Source organism: Oryzias latipes, chromosome 15 (genome assembly GCF_053564925.1).
Source record: "Oryzias latipes strain Hd-rR chromosome 15, Olatipes_Hd-rR_3.1".
In the NCBI taxonomy this organism is placed as follows: Eukaryota; Metazoa; Chordata; class Actinopteri; order Beloniformes; family Adrianichthyidae; genus Oryzias; species Oryzias latipes.
The window spans coordinates 23,143,153-23,169,083 of NC_136251.1; the positions used below are offsets into that span (position 1 = coordinate 23,143,153).

Consider the following 25,931-nt stretch of genomic DNA (forward strand, 5'->3'; position numbering starts at 1 on the left):
CTGTGAGAGAGAGAAGCTGCAGTGGTTGTAAAACTGTGAACTGGTTTTTGTTATTCTTTCATCTTGCCTGTATGGCTTTTACATCTGTCTTTTGTTTGTTGTGTGCAAATGTGTTCTTTTTTCTTCACTTTATGGAGATGAGTGTGCCACTTCTCCACTTGTCACTGTCCTCTTGTTGGATTGTGTGCGTAATTATTGTGTCATTCATTGCACAAGAATTGCTTTTTCTTTGAATAAAGCGGTTAAATGACCCTGTTAGCATAATTAATTTAAACCATCCTGAGGGGCTGCAAAGTCGCAGCCTCATGAATATTAATTATTGTCAGTGTCGGGGCTAAATATTGTAAGACTACAATGTAACATGTTTTTGTTTTGTTTGTTTAGAAGCGATACACTGTTTGATGCTACTGGTGAGGACAAATCCAACTGTTTTGATTAACAATTGCTGTTTTTTTTTTCTCTTTTGAACAAATGTGCAAATACAGAAAAATATCAGCCTCATTACTTTGTCATTTTGGCATATTCTCAGATGTACAAGTGAAACTAAATCTTTAATTTCCTTTTTAACACGACAAACCACAAATGCATTAATTTAAACAACAGCATTAGGGAATTATACTTAATTGTGAGGCTAAATTGATTGTTGAATGTTGCATCAGTAAAATATGGACTCCCACAGTTACATCAAATAAAACATGAAATATTTAAAGAATAACTTAAAGCAATACAGCTTTTCCATAAATATTGCATTTATTCTCTCAAATGCAATTTAACTTTTGTCTCATTTTGTGGTGCGGCGGGTACATTTTCGTTGTGTTGCGTGGGGAGTCCGTCTCATGACCATATTGCATCTCCGGCCTGTCCCACCTCCCCCTTGGCTCCATGAGGAGCAGTATGTCCTGCTACCTCTGTGTTGACTAGTTCGTCTCGGTCTCTTAGCTCATGCAAGAGACTCTTGCCCTCCAATTCCTTACTTAGTCCTTGTAAAATGCAGGTTTTGTGGTATAGAGGATGCTATGTTATTGCACTTTCAAAATTAAACTTTGTCGTCAGTGGCATTAATAAATAAATAGGCACCGCTGTTGTCTGCAGTGTTATCGGCGGTGTTTACGTGCATTATTGCCTGGGCCCGTCACCTTAAATTTAGACAGAATCCAAACTGTTTCCTTGCCCCTCTGGCTCCTCCCTATAGGAGCATTTGAAGGTGTAGTGGTGTTCTTTTAGGAGAGCCAAAGGGACTTGGGGCTGGCTATCCCTTGACGGTAGGATGATGTGCTGTGGCATGGGGAGAAATGCACTTCTTGACATGGGTGTGCTCTGAAACACAGAGATTTACATTTTAATGTAAGTAATGACTTTTTGTTTTTGTATGACTTTTTAAAGTTATAAACCAATGCTGTTATGTATTTTGACATCATTGAGTGGTAGTAATGTCTGGATTTGATGACGATGTTTTTTCCGTATTGCTCCACTTGGAGGGATAAGTGTAGGGAGAATTTGAAGGGGGAGGAAAGCATTTTGGATTTAGCCATACATTTTTTTTATATCAGTTTATTTTGAAAGTACAATGGAAGTTTTTATTTTGAAACCTGGACCTGTTTTCCCCTTTTCCAGCATTTTGCCACGACATTGGACTGGAACTAGAATTCCTGCATCAAGCTTGCATTGCGTTGCAGAGGGACAGATGTCCGAAGCAGAGATGACGAAGGTGATGTAAAAATTCCGATTGATGAATAAACAATCTATTTTTGCGTGGACGCAACAGTGGAAGTCAGACTTTAATTTAACAAATGAGCCTAAAACTATAAAACAGCCTCCAGGAGAGACAGATGGTTTTCTCACCTCTGCAGCACTGCATGTACAGCTCTACTCAAGTGTACACTCAAACAAAAAGCACATTGTACATTAAACCAATTGATGTGTACCCGGAGACCCAATGATATCACAGTCTTACGTTCAGATGGCTGCAGCATTAAATATGGCTGTCATTCTGGATCAACGGTAAAAGCCTCCAGGATTCAGAAAGGACCCCCCCACCCCCTTCCGCTTGTAATAGAATATTTCCCATGAATTTCTTTGAACTGTAAACAATATTCATAGATTTTGTATGATTACACACACAATGGGGCCCACAGTGGAGTGGCCTAAGGGGAAAGCTGTGTTGTGTTGCATGTCAGACTGTGGTATTTCCTCTGGCGCTCTGAGCACATCTTTGAGGGTCCTCTGGAGGGCAGGCTCTAAAACAGCTCGACCTGGCCTTGGCAGAAGGCAGTGACATACTGAGACAGCCAAATTTTGATGCACGTCTGTGAGTAATGGTGAGGAAAAGGTATGGGGGGGGGGTCTGTTCCTAAAGGCAACTGAGAATCAGCCCATCTCTCTGGGGTATAGCTGAGGACAAACAAAATCCTTGAATCATGAAAGATGTGGAGGCCAAAAACCTGTCTCTGCAGCCAATCTTTTAATGGAAACTGTTTTGGTGGTCACGTAGCTTCTCCTGCATGTAGATTTTGGAGCAAGTAAAAAAACGTAAATTTGGTATCGTAGCGCTTTGGACAGTGTTTCTTTTATTTTTTTTTAAGTGTTACTAATAAGGTCGCGAGTTAGCGTAGTTACAGCAACTCTAAATTTCCAGTGGTCCGACATCAGTACATTTGAAACACAGACACTACAGAGTCACATGACCCTTAGTCAGTTTAGATTGTTTCCACTGCATCTCAGATTCTAACCCACCTCCCACCCCCAGCCCCCGGCCAGAGGAGTAATTTGTCCTGCTATTCCCATGTCATCAACATCCAAAAAAGGCACCAATGCCCTCTCCTTCCTCACAGAGTCCTTGTAAAATGCAGGTTTTGGGTCATAAATTATACTTTTGTCATCTGTGGTGAAAATTGACTTAATATTATCTGGGATGTTAATGTGCATTATCAAGTGGGCATGTCACTGTAAAATAAATAAATAAATGAATATAACGTTTTATTTTGAAAGTGCAACAGAAGCTTTTATTTTGAAATCTCTAGCTGTTTCTTTTTTCTACAGTTTTAACCACAGAATTAATGCTTTGACAGGAAATAGATGTCCTGCATAAAGCTTGTGTTGTGTTGTCTTGCTGAAGGACGGACTTCGTAGACATGACGGAGGCGATGTCAAAATTCAGATTGATTAATGAACGTTCCTACTTTTTGAGTCAACGCAAAGGAGACGCAACATAACTGAGACACACTGAGACAGACCAGTGGAAATTAGCCTTGACGTCAATTTTAGGGGCATCAGCCTGTTTTTTACAATTTGCTGACAAGGTTGGGAGTTACCGGTATTGTGATTACGCTAATGGGGCTAACGTTTTGCGGTGTTGGACTGTGTTTTTATAGGTGTTACTGACAAGGTTGGGAGTTACAGTTATGTTTATTTCAGTGGTATCGTTCTATTTCTTTACGAGTTGCAAACAAGGTTGGGTGTTATCATAAATACGCTAATGTAGCATGATTGAGAGTGTTTTTTTTTTACGTGTTACTAAAAAATAGGTTGGGATCTAGCGTAATTACAGTTTAAGCGTATCAGTCTGTTTTTTTTTTTTAATGTGTTGCAACAAGTTTGAGAGTTACAAGTATTGTGAATACGCTAAAGTGGCTAACACTGCTAACGTTGTGTGAACTATGTACTATGAATTAAGTTAAAGTCTGGCTGACTAATGGACTTATTTCTGACTCTTATATCTTGTTTTCATTGACAGTGCACCTTGTAGTGCAGAAAAGAAATTTATTGATACAAATAATGCCTTAGTTTCAAAGGTTTGTGAATCCTAAAGATTGGCAAAAAGAGCAGTCCTAGTGACTGAGGTCAAGAGTAGAGTCAACATGTAACAACAGTGTGTAACTTATATCTTTGAATTTACGTTTTGTTTGTTTTAATTTAAGCATTTTTCAGAAAGGCTGACGGTATTCTTATAAGTTAACCCTGTAAAGCCCACTACATTTTAGAATTGATGGGAAATTGAATTTATTTGGAATTAATACGTTTTTTATGGCCTTTGATGAAATGTACAAAAAATGTATGATATAGTGATTTTATCATTTATGACAAGGGTGATTTGGTAAGTTTTTGGTCACAGCAATGTAAGTTTAAGCTGCAAAAATATTGACACAAGTATTTAAGATTGAAGCACCTTATTTACCTACTGTCTCAAATTCAATCCATGCATTTTTAACATGGTGAAACTGCATTTTGAAGAATAAATTATAAACAAATTTACCATTTTTTCATACTGAAGGTAGTCATTTAAAAAAATTAAATAACAATATGAGTTATTCTCACCAAACACTTTTGAAAATTAGCAAAGCTTTTCCCGCTGAAAGTGTTTTTGACATTTCATCCAATGAAGTGAAATGGACATGCACTCGACCAAGTTTTGACAAAGGAAAATTTGTATCATGCTTATAAGATGGGGGTGGGGTCACAGAAAAGCATGTATCACATATATGAATGGTTATATAGTGTTAAGAATTACTTCTCACAGCAAATGCATTTATGATTTTTAGAGGCCTCATGCCAAAAGCTCCAAATATCGATCCACTCTCAGAAGTTGAGTGAATGTCCATGAGCTAAAGGTTTATTGGTTTCTGTGCTTCTCTTGTATGTGTGAACAAAAGTCAGCTGTGAGCCTCAACATTTCAAAATCAGCTTTTTCTGTTTTTCTACTCTATTACTAAGCCTGATGGGCCTAACCTCGCTTGCCTTTCCAAACATATTGACTACGCTGTGAGAAAAGAGAAAGAACTTAAAGCACTTATCTCTTTGACAACAACTGTGAGCAAAGAAACTAATTTTAGGCTGTACTTGTTTAAATTCCTTAACTAAATTTAAAATCATTTAAATGAGATGTTTGGAACTGAAGTTGTGACAGAGAACATAAATGATAAAAGCCTTCTTTAATCTGGAGTCTGGCATTGGTTGTTGGACGAAAAGTAAAAAAATAAAATAAAAAATATAAATTCAACTGTCAGTGACAGGTTTGTGGAGGAAGAGCGTCTCAAGAAGAAGAAAAAAAAAGTTAACACAAATTACAAATGGCAGTGGCAGGCAGAAAAAAGGAAAAAGCCGACCCCTGTTCCTTTGTTGTTCTGCTTTAATTTTGTTAATCGCCCCGAGGTAAAGATTAGCTGCTCTTGCCAATTTAATTCAGCCTCAAATGATGCTGCTACAAGGTCACTTCTTCTTTTCTTCAACTGTTACTCTCTTTTTATTCTCCTCTCCTTGCATCTCCCTTCCATCCCACCTAACCATCTCCTCTATTTCTCCTTCTGTGAGCAGGATTGAGTTGTCATGTAGTTCTAATAGGCAGCACAGGGAATCATTAGTCCACCTCGCCTCCCTGACTGATGGGTATTTCACTCCAATCATCAGAGTAGTGTGTGAGTGTTTGCAATGCTGTGTGTGTGAAAGGAGAAAGAACAGGAAAGCCCACTCCCCACAAACATACACGCATTCTGCCACCCCCACCCCCCGCTATTGATGGAGTGTCAGAGCTGAAGGGAGATGTCTTAATCAACGCGGACACACTGGGCATTGATTTGACAAGCTGCTGTAATGACCTTCTTGTCTTTGTAAAGGATTACTGTTTATCTGGGCCGCAACTGATGTGCTGAGCATGCCTCATCGTCATGGAAACTATCATCACAGCTGAATCGGGACGGAGATCAGTCCTCAGATCCTTCCTTTTCTTTCCATCTCTGTAAGGCAAACAACCAAAGTGTCTCTTCAACACATATGATGCCAGAGATATTGATGTGTGTTTACCGCCTGCTTGAAATGTTTAACACTTTCAATTGAGATTGTCAGAAGGTCAAAAGGGAGATGCTATAATGGATGTCAACATCTTTTAAGTCAATGTTATGGAAATCATTACTGACTTGATGGATTGGCTGAGAAGGCTCAATACTCCCATGATGGACGTTTCATTTACTTGCCTTCCAGCTGTTTTGGCAAATTAGTTTAAGCTTCGTAGTATAGTGATTTATTAAATGACCGAAAATTTAAAAAAAAATACTGCTTCCTATTGGAAGTTTTTTTTATCTTTATATTTGCATAAAGGGCTAGTTGGTGGGCAGAAATCTGCATTAGGTTAAAAAAAAAAAAAGAGAGACCAGATTCGATTTGCAGGGATCTCAGGTTTGGATGCTGTCAGCTTCTGTCGGGGCAATCAGCAAGACTCAGGCTCTCCTGAATAAACTGCAAAGCAGACGGTAAATATTATTGGCATCCTGACACCCTCTCGCTGCGACGGAGTGTGTAAAATTGTTAATAAGGGACATGATGGGTCCACTGCATGTTGTCCTGAGAATGGGAAAGCTTGTTCTTGTTTGCAATTATCCAAATAAAAGGAGTCAGGACAGGTGATTTAATTCCTGAGCTTAGAGGAGAGATGGTTTGTAAAGACAGCAATGAAAGGACAAGTCGCAGAGGTCACATGAGCAGCATAGTCTCCGTGTTTTACTTGTCAGAAGAGAAAAGTCTCATCTAATGCTATGAAGACACGGTACCGATACTAGCGCATGTACTCACAGTTGAAAGAGGCTTGGTGCAAAATGTTGAAACAGTGTAAATCTCACAAACCTTGCTTCAGGCTTTTTCTTTCACACCTGTATTCTGATATTTGAAAAGTCAGTCAGTGTCATATAATCCTGGCTGGGCACAAATTGCAAATACTAATTTCTTATCAATCGGTTGGCACTTCCACATTTTGAAAAGGACGCTACCCTTATGGCAATACCGAATCCGGTAGTGGTAAAAGTTCACCTGGTTTCATTTTTAACAGCCTTTCAATGGCAAGTGGAGCCCAAAAACAGTCTTAAAATCATGCAAAGTGACACGAGTTATGAACGCAGAAGCTGTGTTTCCATAGATTTTTCATTGGAAGTGATCACTAGAATGTACGTTTTAGAGCCTGATGTGAACATAACATAACACTTGAGGGCAGCTATATAAAATTGTCATCTGAATGATAGCAAAACAGCCAAGTATAGGATTAGTGTTGTCTCAGTTTTGAGAGAACTGTTGACATAAATCCACTGTTATTTGTTTTTGCGCCTCTTCGACAAGTCTCAATGTGACTCTGTGATAGGGCAGTGTTCCTCTTGCTTCTAGAGGCTAGAAATCATTATTTTTAAAGGCATATCTTCATTTTGCAGAAGGAGGCTTCAATAGCTGAATAAAATACATAATCATAAATGTTCATGCCCGTATTTCTCAATGTATAATTACGTTTTTATGCTCCCTGTGTGGCTTATTTTTGCTGCCGCCACGAGTGAGAAGAGGCAGGTCGAGAGGTGGCATTTCTCCTTCGCTTCATGGGGAGGGGAAGATGCCTGGAGGAGACTCCTGCTCAGTTTCATTCGGTAAACACACTGCCAAGCTAAATGGCTGATCAATCAATTTCAGTGGGATCGATCTGCATCAGTTCTGCTTGCATGCACACACCCGGAGCCACTTTATTGTAAATCAATCATTTTGAAAACATCTCACACGGGGGCCCGTCCTCACTAACAAGCCATCAATTCCAGCTGCCTCTGTAGCACCCTTATCAGGCCACAAATCAGCAGCCACACAAACATCTGCTCCGTTTCCAGCACTTTCTCCCCCTCTCAAGCTCCCTCTGTCTCTTACCCCCGCTCTGTCCCCACTGCTTGACGTGTTTTGATGGTGTGTCTGGCAAGGAGGAGACAGGAGAGGCTGCGAATCTTCACCACACCACTTTAGATAACCCAAGGGTAATAGTGTTTGCACATTTGAGAGAGAAATGAGGACAAATGCCAGGGTGGGTCATACATTCTCCTTCTGAGCCGCTGTTTGACTTTGGAGTGTGAAATTGCACACTTCAGCTGAGGATCGTGGGGGGAGGAAGAGGTGGAGGAGGAGGAGGAGGAAAAAGACCCAGAGACTTATGAGATGTGCAATGATTTCTGGCTATGAGGTAGAAGTGGGTCGTTGTCTAAGAAGTCATCCTGCCTTGTCGTAACACCCTAAAATTGCTGCTGCTTATGATGTTTGAAGGAGTTTTGTGAGTTATTGCCATCCCTTTGACACAACTGACACAGGTTTTAGTGCAGTGTATCATAAAGCAGATTATTGAGCTGGAAAATTGCTGTTCTGCGCAAAGGTTAAAAATTCTCCCATTATTTATAACATGCTTATCACTGTAAAGGTGGTACTTTGACATTTCTTTGCTCCAACAATGGGAAAAGAGGATTATATTCTCAATAATTTATAACTATGTCTGCGGGCCAAATCAACATAAAGGTGCTCGGCATTCTGATGTGATTCACATTCACACTGCTGACATGACAGCACAGTGAGAAAACCTAGTATGATGTCCTTTGCTCATCAGCTGTCAGCTTCTCTGAGGAGATGTATGATTCAGCTTGGACAGAATGCCATCCCCACCCATCACTGCACATCGCCACTGATTGACAGCCTGGCAGGTGAAAGTGATGGAGCAGCTAATAGCATGTCAGTGAACGTAAATCCAAACTAATGCTTGATCCAACAAAAAACGGAATGGTGGCGCATCTTGGACGGCAGGGTCACCAACCCTTCGGGAGGGTGTGGAATAATAAAATACAGTTTGCATTCATCTGAGGCTTCCTGGAGACACCTCAGATAGACACTAGATAGGTTGTAATTTCACACAAACTCTTGTTATTCAGATTAATGCCATCAGATGACATCAGGGGGAAATGATTTTTTTTTTTTTGCTTTTTTAAGGGATTGGTTGATAGAATGCTTTTTTTTTTTTACAAATAAATTGCATTTGCAATATGATGATCTGTTACTGAAGTCTAAAGTCTTTTGAAAAGACACACAGAAGCTCATGGAAGCTCCTATCTGGCATTAACTTAACCAAGATAAGTCGCCACAGAATGGCACTGGAGAAACAAGCCCAACGCCAACTATGGTAAGACAGGACAGTTGCCCAAGACTGCATAAGATGAAAGTTCCTCATCTTGTGTGGAGGGTTTCAGCCTAAATCCAGCACCTTTAGACTGTTCACTATCTGCAAGGAAGGACCCAGAAGGCTAGTGAGTGTGAAAGCCATTTTTCAGAATGAAACTCTCAAATCCCATGAATACATCAAGTACAAGGCCCCGACAAATGATGTGTTCAATAAATGCCTCAGGCAATAGACAGCAGAGGACGTGGTACAGGTGGAGAGATCATTGTGGGAGGACAAGCCCCTGAATGGTAAGTATCATTGGACCATAACTGAATTGGCTGTTATCAAGAAATCCTACCGAGGCCAAGAAAGAGCTGACCTGCCGGACGGAACAGAAGCACTGATCCTGGCTGTACAGCAGCAGACCCTGAGCACCAGAGCGATAGAAACCCAGATCTACCACACCAGTCAAGAAGCTTAGCAAAGCGGCCCCTGAGACAGTTCAACACAACTACAGAGTGTAAGATGCTCGAAGGGAAAGTAAACCTAAACCCAAAGGTCAAATTGGGGAACACCTCCAGAAGTGGTAAAAAAAAATTGGGGGCAAAGATCCTATGGGACTTCCAGATACAGATTGACAGAATGGGCATAACAAACCAACTGCTCTTTGTGGTAGTGGATAAAAGACAGATGAAAATTGTTTTGGTGGACATGGCAATACCTGGTATCATCAGAAGGAAGGACCATGAGAAACTAAAAAAATACCAGAGATTCAAGGGAGAGAGTTTCTGGTAATAAGCCCCAAGCCGAAGAATTGGATTCCTGGTAAAACTTTTAGAGTCCAGAAAAGTGCAGTGCTAAGAACAGTAATGATACTGTTCAGGGCTCTCAAGCTTAGCTGGGGGTAACAGATTATAAAGTAATAAATTACTGGAATTTAATTACTTTTTTTCCAGTAACGGAGGAACTTAACAAACCCTTGTTACTTTATTACTTAAGCTTTTCTAAGCTCTGACATTTTCCCATGGTTAAATGAAACAAAACTGAGGTTAATTTAAAAAAAAAAAAACTGAGTTACTGGCGCTTACGCACATGCATGTGCGCGCAGATTTGGGTCAAATACAGATATGCCCTCATTGCTGCAGTCACATTGCTTTCCAAACTGGCTCAAAGATGAGACAAAGGGGATGCTGCAATGAGTCCTCTCATCCTCGAGGAGCAGCAGGTGAGCAGCAGGGTAGCAGGGCAGAGACCCACTTGCAACTGTAGAATCGGCTTTTTAGTGTGAAAGACACGAGCCGGCTCCTTCCTGGGAGTCATTTTTTTCTATTTCAAGTTACCCTTTCTCACTTTTTTTTAATCTCTCTAAGCTACATGTGACTGTATCTTTGGTCAATTTGATTAAGCGCCTAATGCACTCCATAAAGGGGATTAATTTCAGATTTGATTGATATGAATATTGGTGTAGCACAGGGGTCGGGAACCCATGGCTTGCGAGCCATATATGGCTCTTTTAATGGCCACATCTGGCTCGCAGACAAATCTTTAATTATAAAAAAAAAACAAAAAAAGAAACTTTCATAATAGACCAGTCCTTCTCGGGCGCGATGCAATGTCAGTTTGTAACAGCCTGAAATTTGCGGATTGCCGTCCCTGCAGATGTGCGCTCCCGTCTTTGAGAAGGAACAGGGGAGGGGTAGTGGGCTCAGGGAGCGAGGTGAACACAGCAATACTCTCACTGCAGCATGTGAGTATGGCTGTACTGACAATGTTTGGCCTCACGTATGCATGTGAGCTGTCTTTCTCACATCTAAAGAACATTAAGACCAACCTACGATCAGGTTTAACGAATGGAAGTCTCAACGCCTGCATGAAGCTTTAACTCACTACGTATTAACCAGACAAGACCATCGGCAAAATCACGCAGCACCAGAAGTAACATTATTGGTAAAAAATACTCATCATTTATTAGCAACAGCATAATGTAGCGTCCCTTTCCCGCACTGAGCCACATAAACCTAATCTCTTTTAAGGTTCTTTATTCTGGTTGCTGTAGCCCGTAACCAACGGCGTACAACTTATTTAGCAACTCCTGAATCTCTCCCGCCGAGAGCACTCCCCCCAACATTTTATTCCCCTGCTCCCGCACGAGCCCTCCTTTTTCCCTTATTCGGCCCATAGCTGAACCCCATTGGTCCAAACTACCCAACAACAGGCTGAGCGACAGAACAGAGGGCCAACCAGCATCTCTGCTTGATTCGTTCAATGAACTCCGGAACGCGACTGTCTTTAGTTTTGAACATTGTATGGCTCTCACGAAATTACATTTAAAACTATGTGGCGTTCATGGCTCTCTCAGCCAAAAAGGTTCCCAACCCCTGGTGTAGCAGGTCCCTCTCACTCTTAGCGGTGGCATAGACCACATGAACCCATTGTAGCTTATTTTTGTGAACACTGTTTTCTGAATTCTAATAAAACTAGGTTATGTCTTGAACCAGGTTCATACTTTGCATAAGGTCATTGCTTTAAAAAATAAAGTTAAATGCCAGACAAGAGGATCTTGTTTGTGTTTTTTCCCCTTTAGAATCTGTATATGAGAGGAAAAAAAGTAAAGTAACGAGCAGTGAATTACTTTTTGAAATAGGGAATAATTTTGATTTTTGATTTGATTTGAAATGGTTTATTTCAAGCAATCAAATAGAAATAATACACAAAAACAATATAATCATCAGTTATACATTCATACGGTAACTAATCAAACTTAGGATAATTAGACATAATTAATAAATATTGCTTGAAAGGGAGTGGAAGGAAGCGAACTTATATAATCCCACCCCGTTATACTATAACCATTTTATTACATGATTTATCAATATCCGGTACCTAGGTTTTATCAGACAGAATTAATAATCATAAGGTATCAATAAAGCACATGCCAAAGATGAATTACTTAAGTACTACGTCAAAAATAACTATTTTAGAAATCAACATGGCAAATGCAGCATCTGAAATTTATGCAAATTATGTTAAAACATAATACTATATCAGTAAAATAGACACAACACTGTTTCAGGAATTTTCATAGCAAAAATTTCATCAAGTATCAAAAGTTAAAAACATGTGCAAAGTTATGCTACATTAGGAAAAAATTTTGAATCAATTTATCAATTTTAGGAGCTAGTGAAGTACTATCATCAAAAGTCAATCAATTTAACAATTTTCAAAGGTGATTAATCATTTGTTTTACTCTTTTTGTATTTTTTTTTTTTTTGTATTTTTCTTTTTTTTTTCTTTTTTTTATATAATAAAGTAATGCTGTGGGGGAAAAATAAAAAGGGTCCATAAACTGTCGAATTGTCCAAGGTTGTAATAATAATACATTTTATTTGTTAGGCGCCTTTCAAGGAACCCAAGGTCGCCGTACATAAAAGTGAAAATAAAAATAAAATAAAAGCAATCAAATGCACAATAAAATATACATATAAATAGGCCAGAAATAGGAAATTATCGGAGGGAATAGGCGAGTTGGAAAAGATGAGTTTTCAGTTTTTTGGCGAATTGTGAGATAGACCCGATGTTTCTAAGGTCCGGAGGCAGAGAGTTCCAGAGCCGGGGGGCAGAGCAGCTGAATGCTCTGCCCCCCATAGTGACAAGGCGAGGAGTGGGGACATCCAGATGAAGGGAGGAGGAGGATCTGAGGGTACAGGTGGGAATGGCCACATGAACAAGATCTGATAAATATAATGGAGCAAGGTTGTGGATGGATTTAAAAGTCAGAATAAGTATTTTGTATGTAATCCGGTGTGTGATTGGTAGCCAGTGGAGCTGCTGCAGAACAGGTGTGATGTGTTGGGTGGAAGGTGTTTGAGAGATGATTCTGGCAGCTGAGTTCTGAACATACTGTAGTTTTCGTAGAGTTTTTTGTGGTAGACCAAAAAGAAGGGAGTTGCAATAGTCCAGACAGGAAGTGACAAGACTGTGCACCAGAACGGCTGTGGAATGCGGACTGAGGGAAGGGCGAAGACGACGGATGCTGAGAAGGTGGAAATAGGCAGACCGGGTGATGCTATTGATGTGAGAAGTGAAGGAGAGGGTGCTGTCGAAGATGACACCCAGACTCTTAACCTGAGGGGAGGGGGAAATGGAGGAGGTTTCTAAGGGAATTGAGAAGTTCTGGATGCTGTTAATAACGGATTTGGTGCCGATCAGGTGAAGTTCAGTTTTATCGTTGTTTAGTTTTAAGAAATTAGTAGTGAACCAGGATTTTATTGCAAGAAGGCAGTCAGTGAGGGAAGTGGGAGGTAGAGAGGAATTTGGCTTGGTGGAGATGTAGAGCTGAGTATCGTCTGCATAACAATGGAAGTGAAAAGGTAATGAGTTAAGTAATTTAATTACAGTTTTGATTCAGTAACTAAGTAAAGTAATTAACCATTTTTAGAAGTAATTTACCCAACACTGCCCACCACCAAGCAATGTTGTGAGCACACGTTACCCAAGATGACCCGCCACTTCCAGAGACTCGATGTACTTAGAGCAGACCTCATCAAACCCTAGTGCCTTGAAAAATACTTCTAAGCAAATCAAATATTGGTACTATTGATATTGATTAACCCTTGTGCTATCCTAGGCATTTTGACATTAGGAGTTGGGTCATCTAGACCCACTAGACAGTGCGCTGAACCTTTTTTTTCTTCAATGATTTGTGAACCTCACAGGTGTCCATGGATTATATGAAATCTTTCCACCTTTATCCACCTATGTCAAGGTAGGAATAACAGGTCAGGTGGGGGGTACGGGCCCCTTTGCAACGGCGGCTGTGTCCCCGGGGTGCCGGCTTCCTGGGCCCGGCGGTGCTCTCTCTGCGCGGTGGGGGGGTTCACATTACATCTGAGCCGGGGGTGTTCGTGTCCCTGGGGGGTGGGTTCTGGTCCTTGCTCCTGAGTGCTGGGCCCCGCCAAATTTCCAACTGTGGCCGAGCCTGGTCGGGCCATATATACAACACCCCTTGTGGGCCCTCTTTTTTTCCCCGGGGTTCCCCCCTCCTGGGCGGGGGCGGCGGGCCCCTGCCTCGCTCCTCCCTGGACCAACCGTGGGCCGGGCGGATGGCTGCCTGGAGTGCGGAGTGGGTCTCCCTTGGGGGGTCCTGGCTCGTACCTGGGGTTGGGGCGGGGGGATGCCCGGAACTCCTGGGTGGTGGTGGGGTGCTCGTCTGGGGCTGTGGGCGTCCTTCTCCGGTGGGGCCCTGCGTTGGGTTCTCCCGGCGCGGCGGGGGGGCTGCTCTCCTGGTTGGGCTGGGGCGGCGCCCTCTTTCCCTCCGTGCCTCCCTGCTCTCTGGCTCTGGGGGCCTTGCGGCGGCCCTGCTGGCCCTGGCCTGGGTGGCGGGCTTGGTCGCCCGGGCGGCGGTTGTTCCCTGCCGGTTCCCGTGTGGCGTTGGGGGGATTCCGGCTGCCGCTGCTGGTGCGGTGGGGGTCTTGGGGTGGGGATGGCTGGGCACTCTCCCTCCTTCTTTTCACGTTCCACCATCCATTTTAGAAGAACATAAACACTCACCTGAGCACAGGTGTTAGCTTGTGACGGGGTCCCGCCAAGAAAGGATGCAGAGGAGCCAAGGTGAGGAGGATCTGTGTTTATTTCAGATCACGAGCACCACAATTGCTCCATGCAGGGCCACAACAGGTTGTCACCTCCGTCTCACTCCTTCATTCTCACTACCTGTGATGCACCCTTTTAAATGATGAGCCCCTCCCATTGGGCGTGGCTCTTCATCATCTTCCAGGTGGCACCACAGGTAGATATTTCATTCATAAAATATACACAAATACACAAAATAAAAACAGTGTGGGCCCCCTCGCCATCTGACGGTGCCACACCGTCACATAGCTCAACAGACTGAATGACTGAAATATTTCACACTAGTTGGTTTTAAGGCATAAGTATGCGTGTGAACACTATCTGTTTTGTGTACATGTCGACAGGTGGACATTTTTGCAACTAACAGGTGTGTTTATAACATTTGAGTGTGTGTGTGGACAGGCTCCGCCCTTTTTTTTTTTTTTTTTTTACATTTAAACCTTACCATAATGATTAACAACCAGTAAACTTGTTGCTTTATGCTGCTTCATGGTCTTATCCCCCTTCCCCTCCTATTATCACCCCCTACCCCCCCTCTCTCTAACGTCCCTCTCTCTTCTTCCCCTCTTTCCTTTTCCGTCCGGTCCAACACCAAAGATTTTCAGACATGTTTGAAATTAATAAAGTTTGGCCTCAATTACAAAAGGGGTTTATTCAGACATACCTTTGGTTTGTCTGAAGATTAATAACCCCTCTTGTTAAAGTAAAATATGTCCAACCCAAGAGGCCCTCAGCTCTCATCTGACTGCCCAGCTGTTGGACAGGACAAGTTAAAAAAAAAAAAAAAAAAAAAAAAAACAAGGAATAACAGGTCAATGTAAGGGTGGGGTTAACTAAGATAGCACAAGGGTTAATAATACTGATTATTAAATGTGTTTGTAATTAGAGGCACCATTTGGGACTACCAGGTTTAGTAAGTTACTGCAATTACTTGGTGGCACAATCCAGTGTTTCTATAGCTAGTCCCAAGCCTGGTTGGCTGCCAAGGGTTGGGTCCTTTTGGGCATCCGTAAAACTAAAGCTAAATCACATGTGAATCATGGAGTGATTGACTGAGGCGACCTCTGAATGGAGTGGCTGAAAAGGAAAACAAAGGTAGCAGTTAAAACTAAACAACAATTTGTCATAGAAAATCTTAATCTTTTTTATGTTGATAGGTAAATATATCAATGAACATATAAAATGTTAATAATACTATTAACGAAAATAATATTGAGTTCTGTATGTGAAAAATACTATGTGAGCCGTTGATGTTACATGAAATTAATAAAGATTACTCAATTCTATCATTTTCTCCAAAAATGCCAGCTGTTCAACTTCTTTTTTCTTCACAGATTTAGTTTATCCTAATATTCAAAGTGTTCAGGTTTTACATGTATATTAAGTAAATAGTTGATGCGCGCATTTTGCTAAGAAATTGCATTTATTAATGCTTTGTAATGCATTAAATAATAAACATAACTAATGCGTTAAAAATACACTTATTATTGCAAAGTAATGCATAAAAATGGCTGTTAATGTTTTATTAAATTAATGTTAATTCATATTTATTCATGCATTAACTATTATTAATAAAGGGACCATTATAACAGTTAATGAATATTAACTAACATGTTGATGGTGCATTACATAATGATAAGAAATTGCACAGTGAAACGTTATTTAATGCTTTGTAAATTACTAAAACCTCATTTATTAAATAATTAAGTGATGCAAAGACATTAATAAATGACTCTTAACAGGTTTTAAATAGTTAATTAATGTCTAATTATGCATTACCTAACATAAATAAGGAGACCCTTATTATAAAGTGTTACCATCTTCCATCCATCTTCCTCCGCTCATCCGGGACTGGGTCGCGGGGGCAGCAGTCTAAGCAGAGATGCCCAGACTTCCCTCGCCCCAGCCACTTCCTACAGCTCCTCTGTGTGGACCCCAGGCCAGCTGAGAGACATAGTCTCTCCAGAGTGTCCTGGGTCTTCCCCGGAGCCTCCGCCCAGTGGGACATGCCCGCAACACCTCTCCAGGGAGGCGTCCAGGAGGCATCCGGACTAGATGCCCGAGCCACCTCAACTGGCTTCTTTTTGATGTGGAGGAGAAGCGGTTCTACTCTAGCTCTCCGCGGGTGACCGAGCTTCTCACCCTAATACTAAGGGAGCGCCCAGCCACCCTGCGGAGGAAGCTCATTTAAACCGCTTGTATTTGGGACCTCGTTCTTTTGGTCATGACCCATAGCTCATGACCATAGGTGAGTATTGGAACGAAGATCGACTGGTAAATTGACGTCCAGGAGGCATCCGGACTAGATGCCCGAGCCACCTCAACTGCGGACGCCGCTCCGATCCGCCTGTCAATCTTATGCTGCGGTCTTTCCTCACTCGTGAACAAGACCCCAAGGTATTTAAACTCCTCCACCTAGGGCAAGGACACTCCACCCACCGAGAGATGGCAAAATACCTTTCTCCGGTCGAGAACCATGGCCTCAGATTTAGTTGTGCTGACCCTCATCCCAGCCGCTTCACACTCGGCCGCAAACCGCCCCAATGCACACTGGAGGTCCTGGCTCGATGAAGCCAACAGGACAACATCATCTGCAAAAAGCAGAGAGGAAATCCTGTGGTCCCCAAACCAGACCCCCTCCGGCCCCTGGTTGCGCCTAGACATTCTGTCCATAAAACTATGAACAGAACCGGTGATAAAGGGCAGCCCTGCCGGAGTCCAACATGGACCGGGAACAGGTCTATGTGAGCCAAGCTCCTACTCCGGTCATACAGAGACCAGACAGCCCTCAGTTAGGCTTTCCGGACCCCATACTCCCAGAGCACCCTCCACAGGATACCACGGAGGACGCGGTCGAACGCCTTCTCCAAATCTACAAAACACATATGGACTGGATAAGCGAACTACCACAATCCTTCCAGCATCCTAGAGAGGGTGTAGAGCTGGTCCACTGTTCCACGACCAGGACGGAAACCGGACTGAATCTGAGGTTCGACTATCAGACGGACTCTCCTTTCCAGTACCCGTGTTACCATCTTCTTATTTTATTTATTTATTAATTTTCCCGCTTTTTCAAATATAAATTAGAAGTGTTACCATCTTCTAATTCATATTTGAAAAAGCGGAAAAATAAGACAAGTTACGATTGACATAGGTGAAAAAAAGACCATCTCAAAGTTTAGAACACAAATACATCCATTTTAATTTGAGAAAATACAAAAAGAAACCATGTACAATCTATGTACAAACGTTTTGTACAAGACAGTATATTTATCAGCAGATTATATTTGACAGAGTCAGGTAGATCAACTCAGCACCATCAAATAATCCATGTATCCCTCATTTGTAGAATACATCCAAACTAATTAGAATGCTAAGTCAAATGCCTGTATGCTGCAGTGACGATATGCCAACAAATCTTATCTATGACACGCAAGAGCAAGAACCTGAAATCTTCCTGAACTGATAGGCAAGCAAAATAAAAATTAAAAAAATCTTTATTTATGTATCATTAAGACTTGAGACCCACCTCCAATCGCTAAGTGTGTTGTTTTGTATGTTATAGCTTCTACAGTTCCCAGGAAATAAATAACCTTGTTTATTACTAAAAGCAAAAGTAGTAATTAACAAAAGATGATGCAACTTCAATATGTGACACATCAAATTCTTGGTTTTGTTTAGTACAATAAAATAATAAATAACACGTGATGTCGTAATTATGGGCCTCCATGTGCATCTTTCAGTCATCCACATCACACTACACGAGAACACACCTTTAACGGCAGATATAGCGGGTTTGTGGTTTAATGGATGGGGTTTGTGCCCTTAAACTTTACTGAATGCCACTTTTTCGCTTAAGTGGGACTTACAGTGGGCCCTCCTCTGAACCCTTTTTGTCGCCTGGCACTGCACTGGCATGGAGGCATTGATGGCTTGGATGTTCTCCATGTCAGTGCAAGACCCTGTTCTCACAGTACAAAAGCCTTGGACTTGGCTCCGGTGAAGCGAGCTCGTGTCCCTGAATGACTGAAGGATGCTTGCAGAACTGGAAAGCATCATGGCACTTCAAAAACACCCGAAAACATCAAAAGTATACAATGCAAAGATCTCTAAGTGACAGGAAGGTGAAAAGTGATCATGTCAGTCAGAATGAGTCACACAATGAGGAAAAGTAGAGTCATCAACTATATTGAAAATCTTTTGCGCAGTACTTTATATTTTGCCAGTTTGCTGCATTTAGTGTCTCCTTGGTACCTTAAAAATAGTCTGTAAACAAGAACTTAGTTTGACAGCTTGTGAGAAAAACTGACAAGTGGAAAAAAAAACACGGAATGTAAATTCTGCCTTAAAACAAAGACAGAAAAACGGATGTTCTCTCCTTATTATTAACAGTTGCTGAATTGGTGCTACCTTGCATCCTTTTGATGGCTGTTAAATCAGATTTGTTAAACAGATATTTGTCACAGACAGAACTTTAAGCTTTTTCAACAAGAATGTGGGATTTTCCATTTAAAATATGTCATCTTGGCTTTTTTTTTTAAACATTATCAGCCATACTGTTTATGATGAGTCATGATCAATTATGATTTTTTTTTATTTTATTTTTTTTACTGGTTCAGGCTATCAAGTCTGCCATTTACAACCTAATTATACAAACATTTTACTTATATATTTTTTGGAAAGAAATCTATTTGCTAAAGTGTGGGACAAAGATATAACCACAATTCAAAAGTTCACCTCAGGACAATGTGTATGAAGCTTCAGAATAGCTGCACCACAACTGGTAGACTGACATTGAAGCGCAGATTCTTTTTGTTGGAGAAAAAAAAAAGTAGTCTATAGAATGGGCTGCGTTTACACAAACATATATAGCACAATGTTATTGTTCCATATTCCAAAGTGAATCTATTTTAAAATGTATTTTCTTTTACAGTCTATAGGAGGTTATCTGCATCAAACAGACCTCCTTGTATTTGAATTTTTTTTCTTCTTCTTTTTTTTTGTGGAAAAAAGCGACACAGTGTGCTGTTGTGTATACACACTCTTCATACACACTAGGGACCTAATTTAGGTCAGACACATCTAATGAAGGTCACTCAGTTCAGGCCTGCACACAGTGGAAGCAACTTAGTATTCTTCAAGTCATTATTACAACACTACTCCTCCTCCCGACTAAATGATTCCCCCACTTCTCCATGTAGGTGTTCTCAGCTAGGGATGTATAGTAGGTTATTGAAATGAATCTGTGCTACTGTAGGAGGCTTCAGATGAGCCCAGATTCATCACTATAAGCACTCAACAGCGCGAGCTGCCAGGCCGCAGACAGCCCTGTATTCACAAAGCAAGCTTTAGAGATGGAGTTCTTTACTTAAGAGGATAAAAAAATATATATTATCTTGTAGAATGCGAAATAAGTTATGACATATTTAAATAAATATTTTGCAGTGTGGATTGCAATTAACTCCAAGTCTTTGTCTCCTCGTTGACTACAAAAATAAGTAGAATTTGATTATGTTCATGGGTATAAAATAATGTTGAGATTTAGATATCTAAATAGAATTTTAAAAATGAATTTGTCATTCAGAGATTTGGATCCACAGGTGCAGCGAGGTTGGGCACAGGCCGTAGGAACACACGGAGTGTCCCTCCAGCAGGCAGTGGCACCGTTGCATTACCGCAAACTATATTTGAGCATCTCCTCGAATGCAGCAGCTTCACTCCTGAGTTTTGAGGTGTGTAACATCTGGATTGGCAACAGAGAACATCCAAGCACTTTACTGCCTCTGTGCCGACCCTGTGCCAGGCGTTTCCTCTGATCAAAGGAGGGCCCATTCATGCCCACTTTCTGCGATATGTGGCTTTCCCTTCCTGTCTAGACAGGAAGTTTTTTGTAAAACACAAAATATTTTGAAAATGTAAAAAAAAAAAAAAAAAAAACACTCAATGATCCCAATTTTGCTGCAGTTGTCACGGCAATGCATTCAGGACAGGCACAGAGCTGCCATTCGTGTTAGATCACCTCAATCATAGTTGCGGTATTCGATTCCACTTTTTATGCAACACGTTAGTAGATCCAAATCTTCAATTATTATTAAAATTAATGTTATTATTATGATTTCTACCATGATTCCTTTTGTAGAGTGAGAATCCCACATGCTGCTTTCTCCAGAGCTTCACCGGTACATAGAAACCAATGAAGGGGAGGTGAGTGACAGTGATGAGCACAACACCAGAAGAACAAGGGGTTGAAATGCACTTACACACAGAGCGCGCACATAAACACTCCCGAATGCACAGGCATTGTTTTGGTTGTTTTTTTTTTAAACCTTTCCCATGGAGTCAGGTTAATTAACTGCGCTGTGTGTGTTATTAGGGGGGCTCAGGCACATTGCATGCGAACTTGAAACTGAGCCTTAGAATCTGACACATCTGCAGAGGAAATGTAGGGTTTTCTTTCAGCCAGCATACGCCCACACTGCACCATTCTGTGGAATTTTAGATTAGGGGATTTCTTTTTTTTTTTTTTTTTTTTGCTTTGCACACACAGATTGCTCTCACTCAATTCGACGAGTCGAGGTGAGGAAGCAAACCTCAAGCAAAAAGAGAATTTACAACAAACCAAGAACAAGATTAGTATGCCATCGAAGCTGCCCTTTCCTTCTTCTTTGCCCCACTCCTGAGAGACATTTTTACTAGGGACGGTGGAGCGGAGGGGTCATGTTTCCAGCATTTCTGTCAAAAGAAACTGAGTTGTAGTGCAAATAGAACAGAAACATGTCAGTGAACCCAGCTGGTTTGATGTGACATTTCTGAGTGAACCTTTGGGAGATAATAGTATCAGTTTATAGCTGCAACCCTCATCCAACAATAACCAGTCATCCAATCCACAGTCTTGCCACGTGAAGAAGTGAACTATTGCAAAGAATTACAGGAAGTACCTTTTTTTTTTTGTCAACTAAAATAATTTCAAAAAAGTGCTAAGGTGGAGGTACTGTACAATCCGTATTTGATTGTCATTATGTACATCTCAATGGATACATTAATAAATTGAACAATGTTTGAAGCAGGGAAGAAACATTGACAGGTATACACAAAGAAAGGTCCCTTTCAGTCTGGGATTCTGTCCAATCGAAGTATAACAAGGGAGGAGAATGCCTCAGTCTTCCAACATCCTCATCTGTATCGTCATCTCTGCCCATCTCTGGAAGAGCCTACAGATGTCAAGTAAGTCAACAAGATAATCCGGCATTCAGCATTCATCCTCGACTTCTCTGATTGGTGGAATCAAGCTACTGGTGGACTTGTATTGGTTGACTTGGTTGGCCATGTGAGTGCTCATGGGCTTGATCTGAATGTTCCTTGGGTAGGCATTTTCTGGTTCATCTGTAAACCATTTCTTTTCTGAAGGAAAGAAGGGAAGAAAGGAAGAAAACATTTGTTAGTTTAGAAAAATACACCAAACTGATCTTTTCACAACCCTTCTGCCTCAGTTTAAGCAAGATAAGTACGGTAAATATTAACAACATTTTTTCTGATTAGAATCAAACTGTGAATGCTTACTTTTGGAACAATTACATGTATATAACTTTTGGTTGTTATGAATGACAGACTTCACATACTGTATTTGAATCTGTGTGATTTCTGTTTCCACCAAAATCTAGCCAAGAAAATGTTTTAAAAAATATTTGCACATTTTTTTATTGTGTAAAAAGATGAATTTTCACAATAAATGCTTTTTTGTACCTTAGAAATTCTAAAAATGCTTTTACAAGTGAAGAAACAAAATAATTATGTGTCCAACAATGCACAGACAACACTGTGTGCAGCAAAGTCGGCCATATTTGTCATTCTGGCAGAGAACCCCATGTTTTGCATCATATATCACTTCCCCTCACATAAATTGATGCCAGCTGCCCATTTCTCTGAAACAGTGAAATTGCCCCTTTATCCATCTTCCAAAACCAAGGTTGCAAGAAACTTTGGCTCCAAAATTAATAAGTTCTTTTCCTGTTTTGTCTGTGCTCTTTGTTGGGGTTGGGTCACTTTTCACAGAACAATTAGAGAAATCACACTGTACCTCTATAAGTATGTCATCTAACCATTTGGCTCACTTGACCAATCCTAAAACATCCTTAACCCTTGTGCTATCTTAGATGACCCCACCCTTACATTGACATGTTCTCCCTACCATGACAAAGGTGGAAACATTTCATGTAATCCATGGACACCAGTGAGGTTCACAAAAAATTGAAGAAAAAAGGTTCAGCGCACTGTCTAGTGGGTCTAGATGACCCCACTCCCAATGTTAAAGGCCCTTGGATAGCACAAGGGCTATGCCCCCATGTAATTGATGAAACTCCATTGATTGAGATGGTCATTGTGAAGTTTGCGGTTGTAACCTCTGGTAATTCATTAGTTTTCACTGAGTTATACTCAGTACCTGCTCCTGAACAAAATTCCACAAATCAATAGTTGAGTTTTATATATAGAGATGTTTGAGAAAAAATAAAGTTGAACTAGTCTTAACCCATGCTAGAAGTATTCGTCATCTAACTTTAGTCCAACTAATTTAGGAAAATAAAAAAAAACATTTCTTAACTTTCATGATCGTGAAGCTCGGAAATGTTAAAGCCACAACTTCCAATGAAAAGTCTACGTAAACACGTGTTTACATGTGTCTGGGGCTTAGGTGTTCTAAACTCTCACACTGACACATCGCTACGCAAGTTCCTATGACCATTTTTGGACTCTACGTACAAAATGTATAGCCATTGAACATGGGTTAAAAGTGATCAAACAGTTTGTACATGCCCTACATGTACAAAATTTGATTACATTTATAAAACCCTCAAGAACAAATGATCAAAAACATAAAATAATGAAATGATATGAAAAAACTTTACTTTCAAAAAGTCAACTCTTTTTTTCTTCCAATCGTTTGAAAATTGTTGCAAATGCTGGTTGCGGTTGCAAACAGTCACAGTCCATAGAGGGTGAGGACCCACTAACACGATAAAAAAGCCAATTAGGTAATTGTTATTTTAACAGGAAAACCCACTTCTAAAACAGAGAATATGTTCACTTCATGAAAAATCTCTTTCTCGACTAGAACAGTGCTCCCCAACCCCCGCTCTACAATCTGGTACTGGTCCATGGGACAGTTGGTGCCTCGCCGCAAAAAAGGGAAGGAAAACAAAAACTAAATTTTTTCCATTTAATTTCAAACCTAATTCTGAAGGCAGTTTTAGTTTCAAAAACAAGTTGTTTTTTTTTTGTTGTTTTTTTGTATTTATCCGTTGCACCTTAAAAGTTGGACAAGGCTGAAGTTGGTGACGATTTTTTAGTTTCCACTTTGACATTATGGGTAATTGGAAAATCTATATCATATATTAATGGTTCCCACAAAAAATCTAGTGAACCAACTGCAAATGATTTACAGAGGATAAGGATAAACTTTACCCTCAAAGTTAAGCGAAACTGAAAGCGTAAAAAGACAGACAAAATTATTGTACACCCATCATACAGGCCGGTCCGTGACCTGACAAAGGTTAGGGATCAAAGCTTTAGATGACTTCAACAAAACCTTCATCAAAATGATTTAACCTACAGTTTATGGTAAGTGAACACTGTAGAAAATCCATTTTCATTATGTTCATTTAGGTGGATCCAGAAATCACCAATTTGCAACCTCTTAATAGGCTTGAGAAGGAAATAAAGCATTGCCATTCGTTGTATTACATTTCAAAAAACACCATGTTGTGCTTTGAGCAAATGAATTCACATTTTTAACTATCCCTTTCAGTTATCTCTCACTGTCAGGATGAGCGTAGAAAAAAGAGAAGAATGTGTCAGTTTTTGAGTGAATATCTTCATATTCAAGTGAATTCTGAGAGGACCGTTTTGGAGGAGACAGAAGGATGCATGTCAGCTAGCTGTCAGAAGTTTATAAACTCTTCCAGCACTTCAGAGGAATGTGCAATGCCATTTAAAGTGTCACTTCCTTTTGGAAGAAGATGTAATATCAAGTTTTGACTTAGCCATATAAGCAAACTGGGAGTGGATGTGCACGTGTGCGGGACATGTAGACTAGCATGTGTAAAGACTCATTTGCAGTGTGTGTGTGTGTTTGTGTGTCTGCAACCTTAAGGCTGCAGGGCTGTGTGTTAGAGAACAGACATTTGATGTGCAGAATTGTGCCTAAGGTGAAGCAAGATGTCTGCCATCTCTTTCCAGAGTCTGCTGTTGATAGCGTGAACTAAGTTATGTTGCCTCAAACCACCATATCAGGTGCACAGGGTTACAAGGGGAAACTTCCAGACTCATATCCCCCTTCAATTTAAACTTCAAATTGGTCACGCCTCCTACTTTTTTATTTTTTTTTCCACAGTGTGACCGATGGCACTGGGCTAGACATCCTTAAAGTTTTAGAGAAATTGGAGTAACTTGACACCATCGGAGGGGGGGGGGGGTTGATGGTCTGACCTACTTGTAAGCTGTTGTGAAATATAAAAAAACAAGCGGCTAATCTAGTCCCATAACATCTGCTACAGTCAGCTGACGGCATTCAGTAGGAGGGAAGATGCACAAACACACAAACCAAACCATCTCAAATTCAACCAAATCATAAAAATGCATGAGAATAAAATGAAAAGAGGGGGAAAAAAAGATACTAATTTCGGAGAAAAGTGCACTCAAGTCAGACATAAGAGGTAAATGTTCAAATAAAGGTGGCGGTGGAGGTGGAGGTGGTGGGGATTCATCTCAATCTCATGCAACGTGGAGATGGGCCTGATCATGGTAGGGAGGAGGCAGCAGCAGACATTTTGCTTTTCAGATGAAAGCAAAACTTAAACTGAGGCATGGTTTCCTAGCATCATAACAGAGCATCATAACTCAAACAAACTCCCCTCATCATAACAGAATCCACAGAGGACACAGTTATGATCAGAAACCCAGGTAAAGGTTGCTAAGTCATGCAGAATCGTTAACTTGCATACCTTGGCCCATTCTATTCATCCTTGTTGCACTTCAAAAAGAGAGGTAAGTAATCTACTGTGAGTGAGTAGTAATACACATGTAAACAAAAACTACCACTCTACTAAGGAGTTCAGCAATACATCTTAAAATGAAGATGTATTAAGGGTTTATCATCGTTTATTAATGAATTACTTAGTACAATTGTAACAAATCTGCATGCTTTTAGGACACAATGTCAGTCTTTAAACTCAAAAAGATATTCATACTTAGTTGGGGGAGAAATTAGGGAATATTTAACATGTATTTCACCCAATTCAAGGAATCTTACAATTGCATGTTTAAAAAAAAATTTATTGAGCCTATAGTCAACATGAACATGCAGAAAAGCAGAAGC

General features: G+C 40.7%; 1 protein-coding gene across 29 annotated transcripts in view; it reads right to left on the reverse strand.

Annotated features, from left to right (window-relative positions):
- Positions 1-21,064: 21,064 nt before the first annotated feature.
- Positions 21,065-25,931, reverse strand: part of kcnma1a (potassium large conductance calcium-activated channel, subfamily M, alpha member 1a) — a 155,872-nt gene continuing 151,005 nt past the window's right edge. For 20 of the 29 annotated variants that reach the window (XM_078931833.1, XM_078931852.1, XM_020709536.3 and 17 more), the window contains 2 exons: positions 25,558-25,586; positions 21,065-21,961 (listed from right to left, as the gene is read on the reverse strand). In XM_078931833.1, the coding sequence (XP_078787959.1) occupies positions 21,810-21,961; positions 25,558-25,586 (181 nt within the window). In that variant the 3' untranslated portion in view covers positions 21,065-21,809. The remainder of the gene's footprint in view (positions 21,962-25,557; positions 25,587-25,931) is intronic. The other 9 variants (XM_020709540.3, XM_020709539.3, XM_078931854.1 and 6 more) reach the window with 1 other exon arrangement.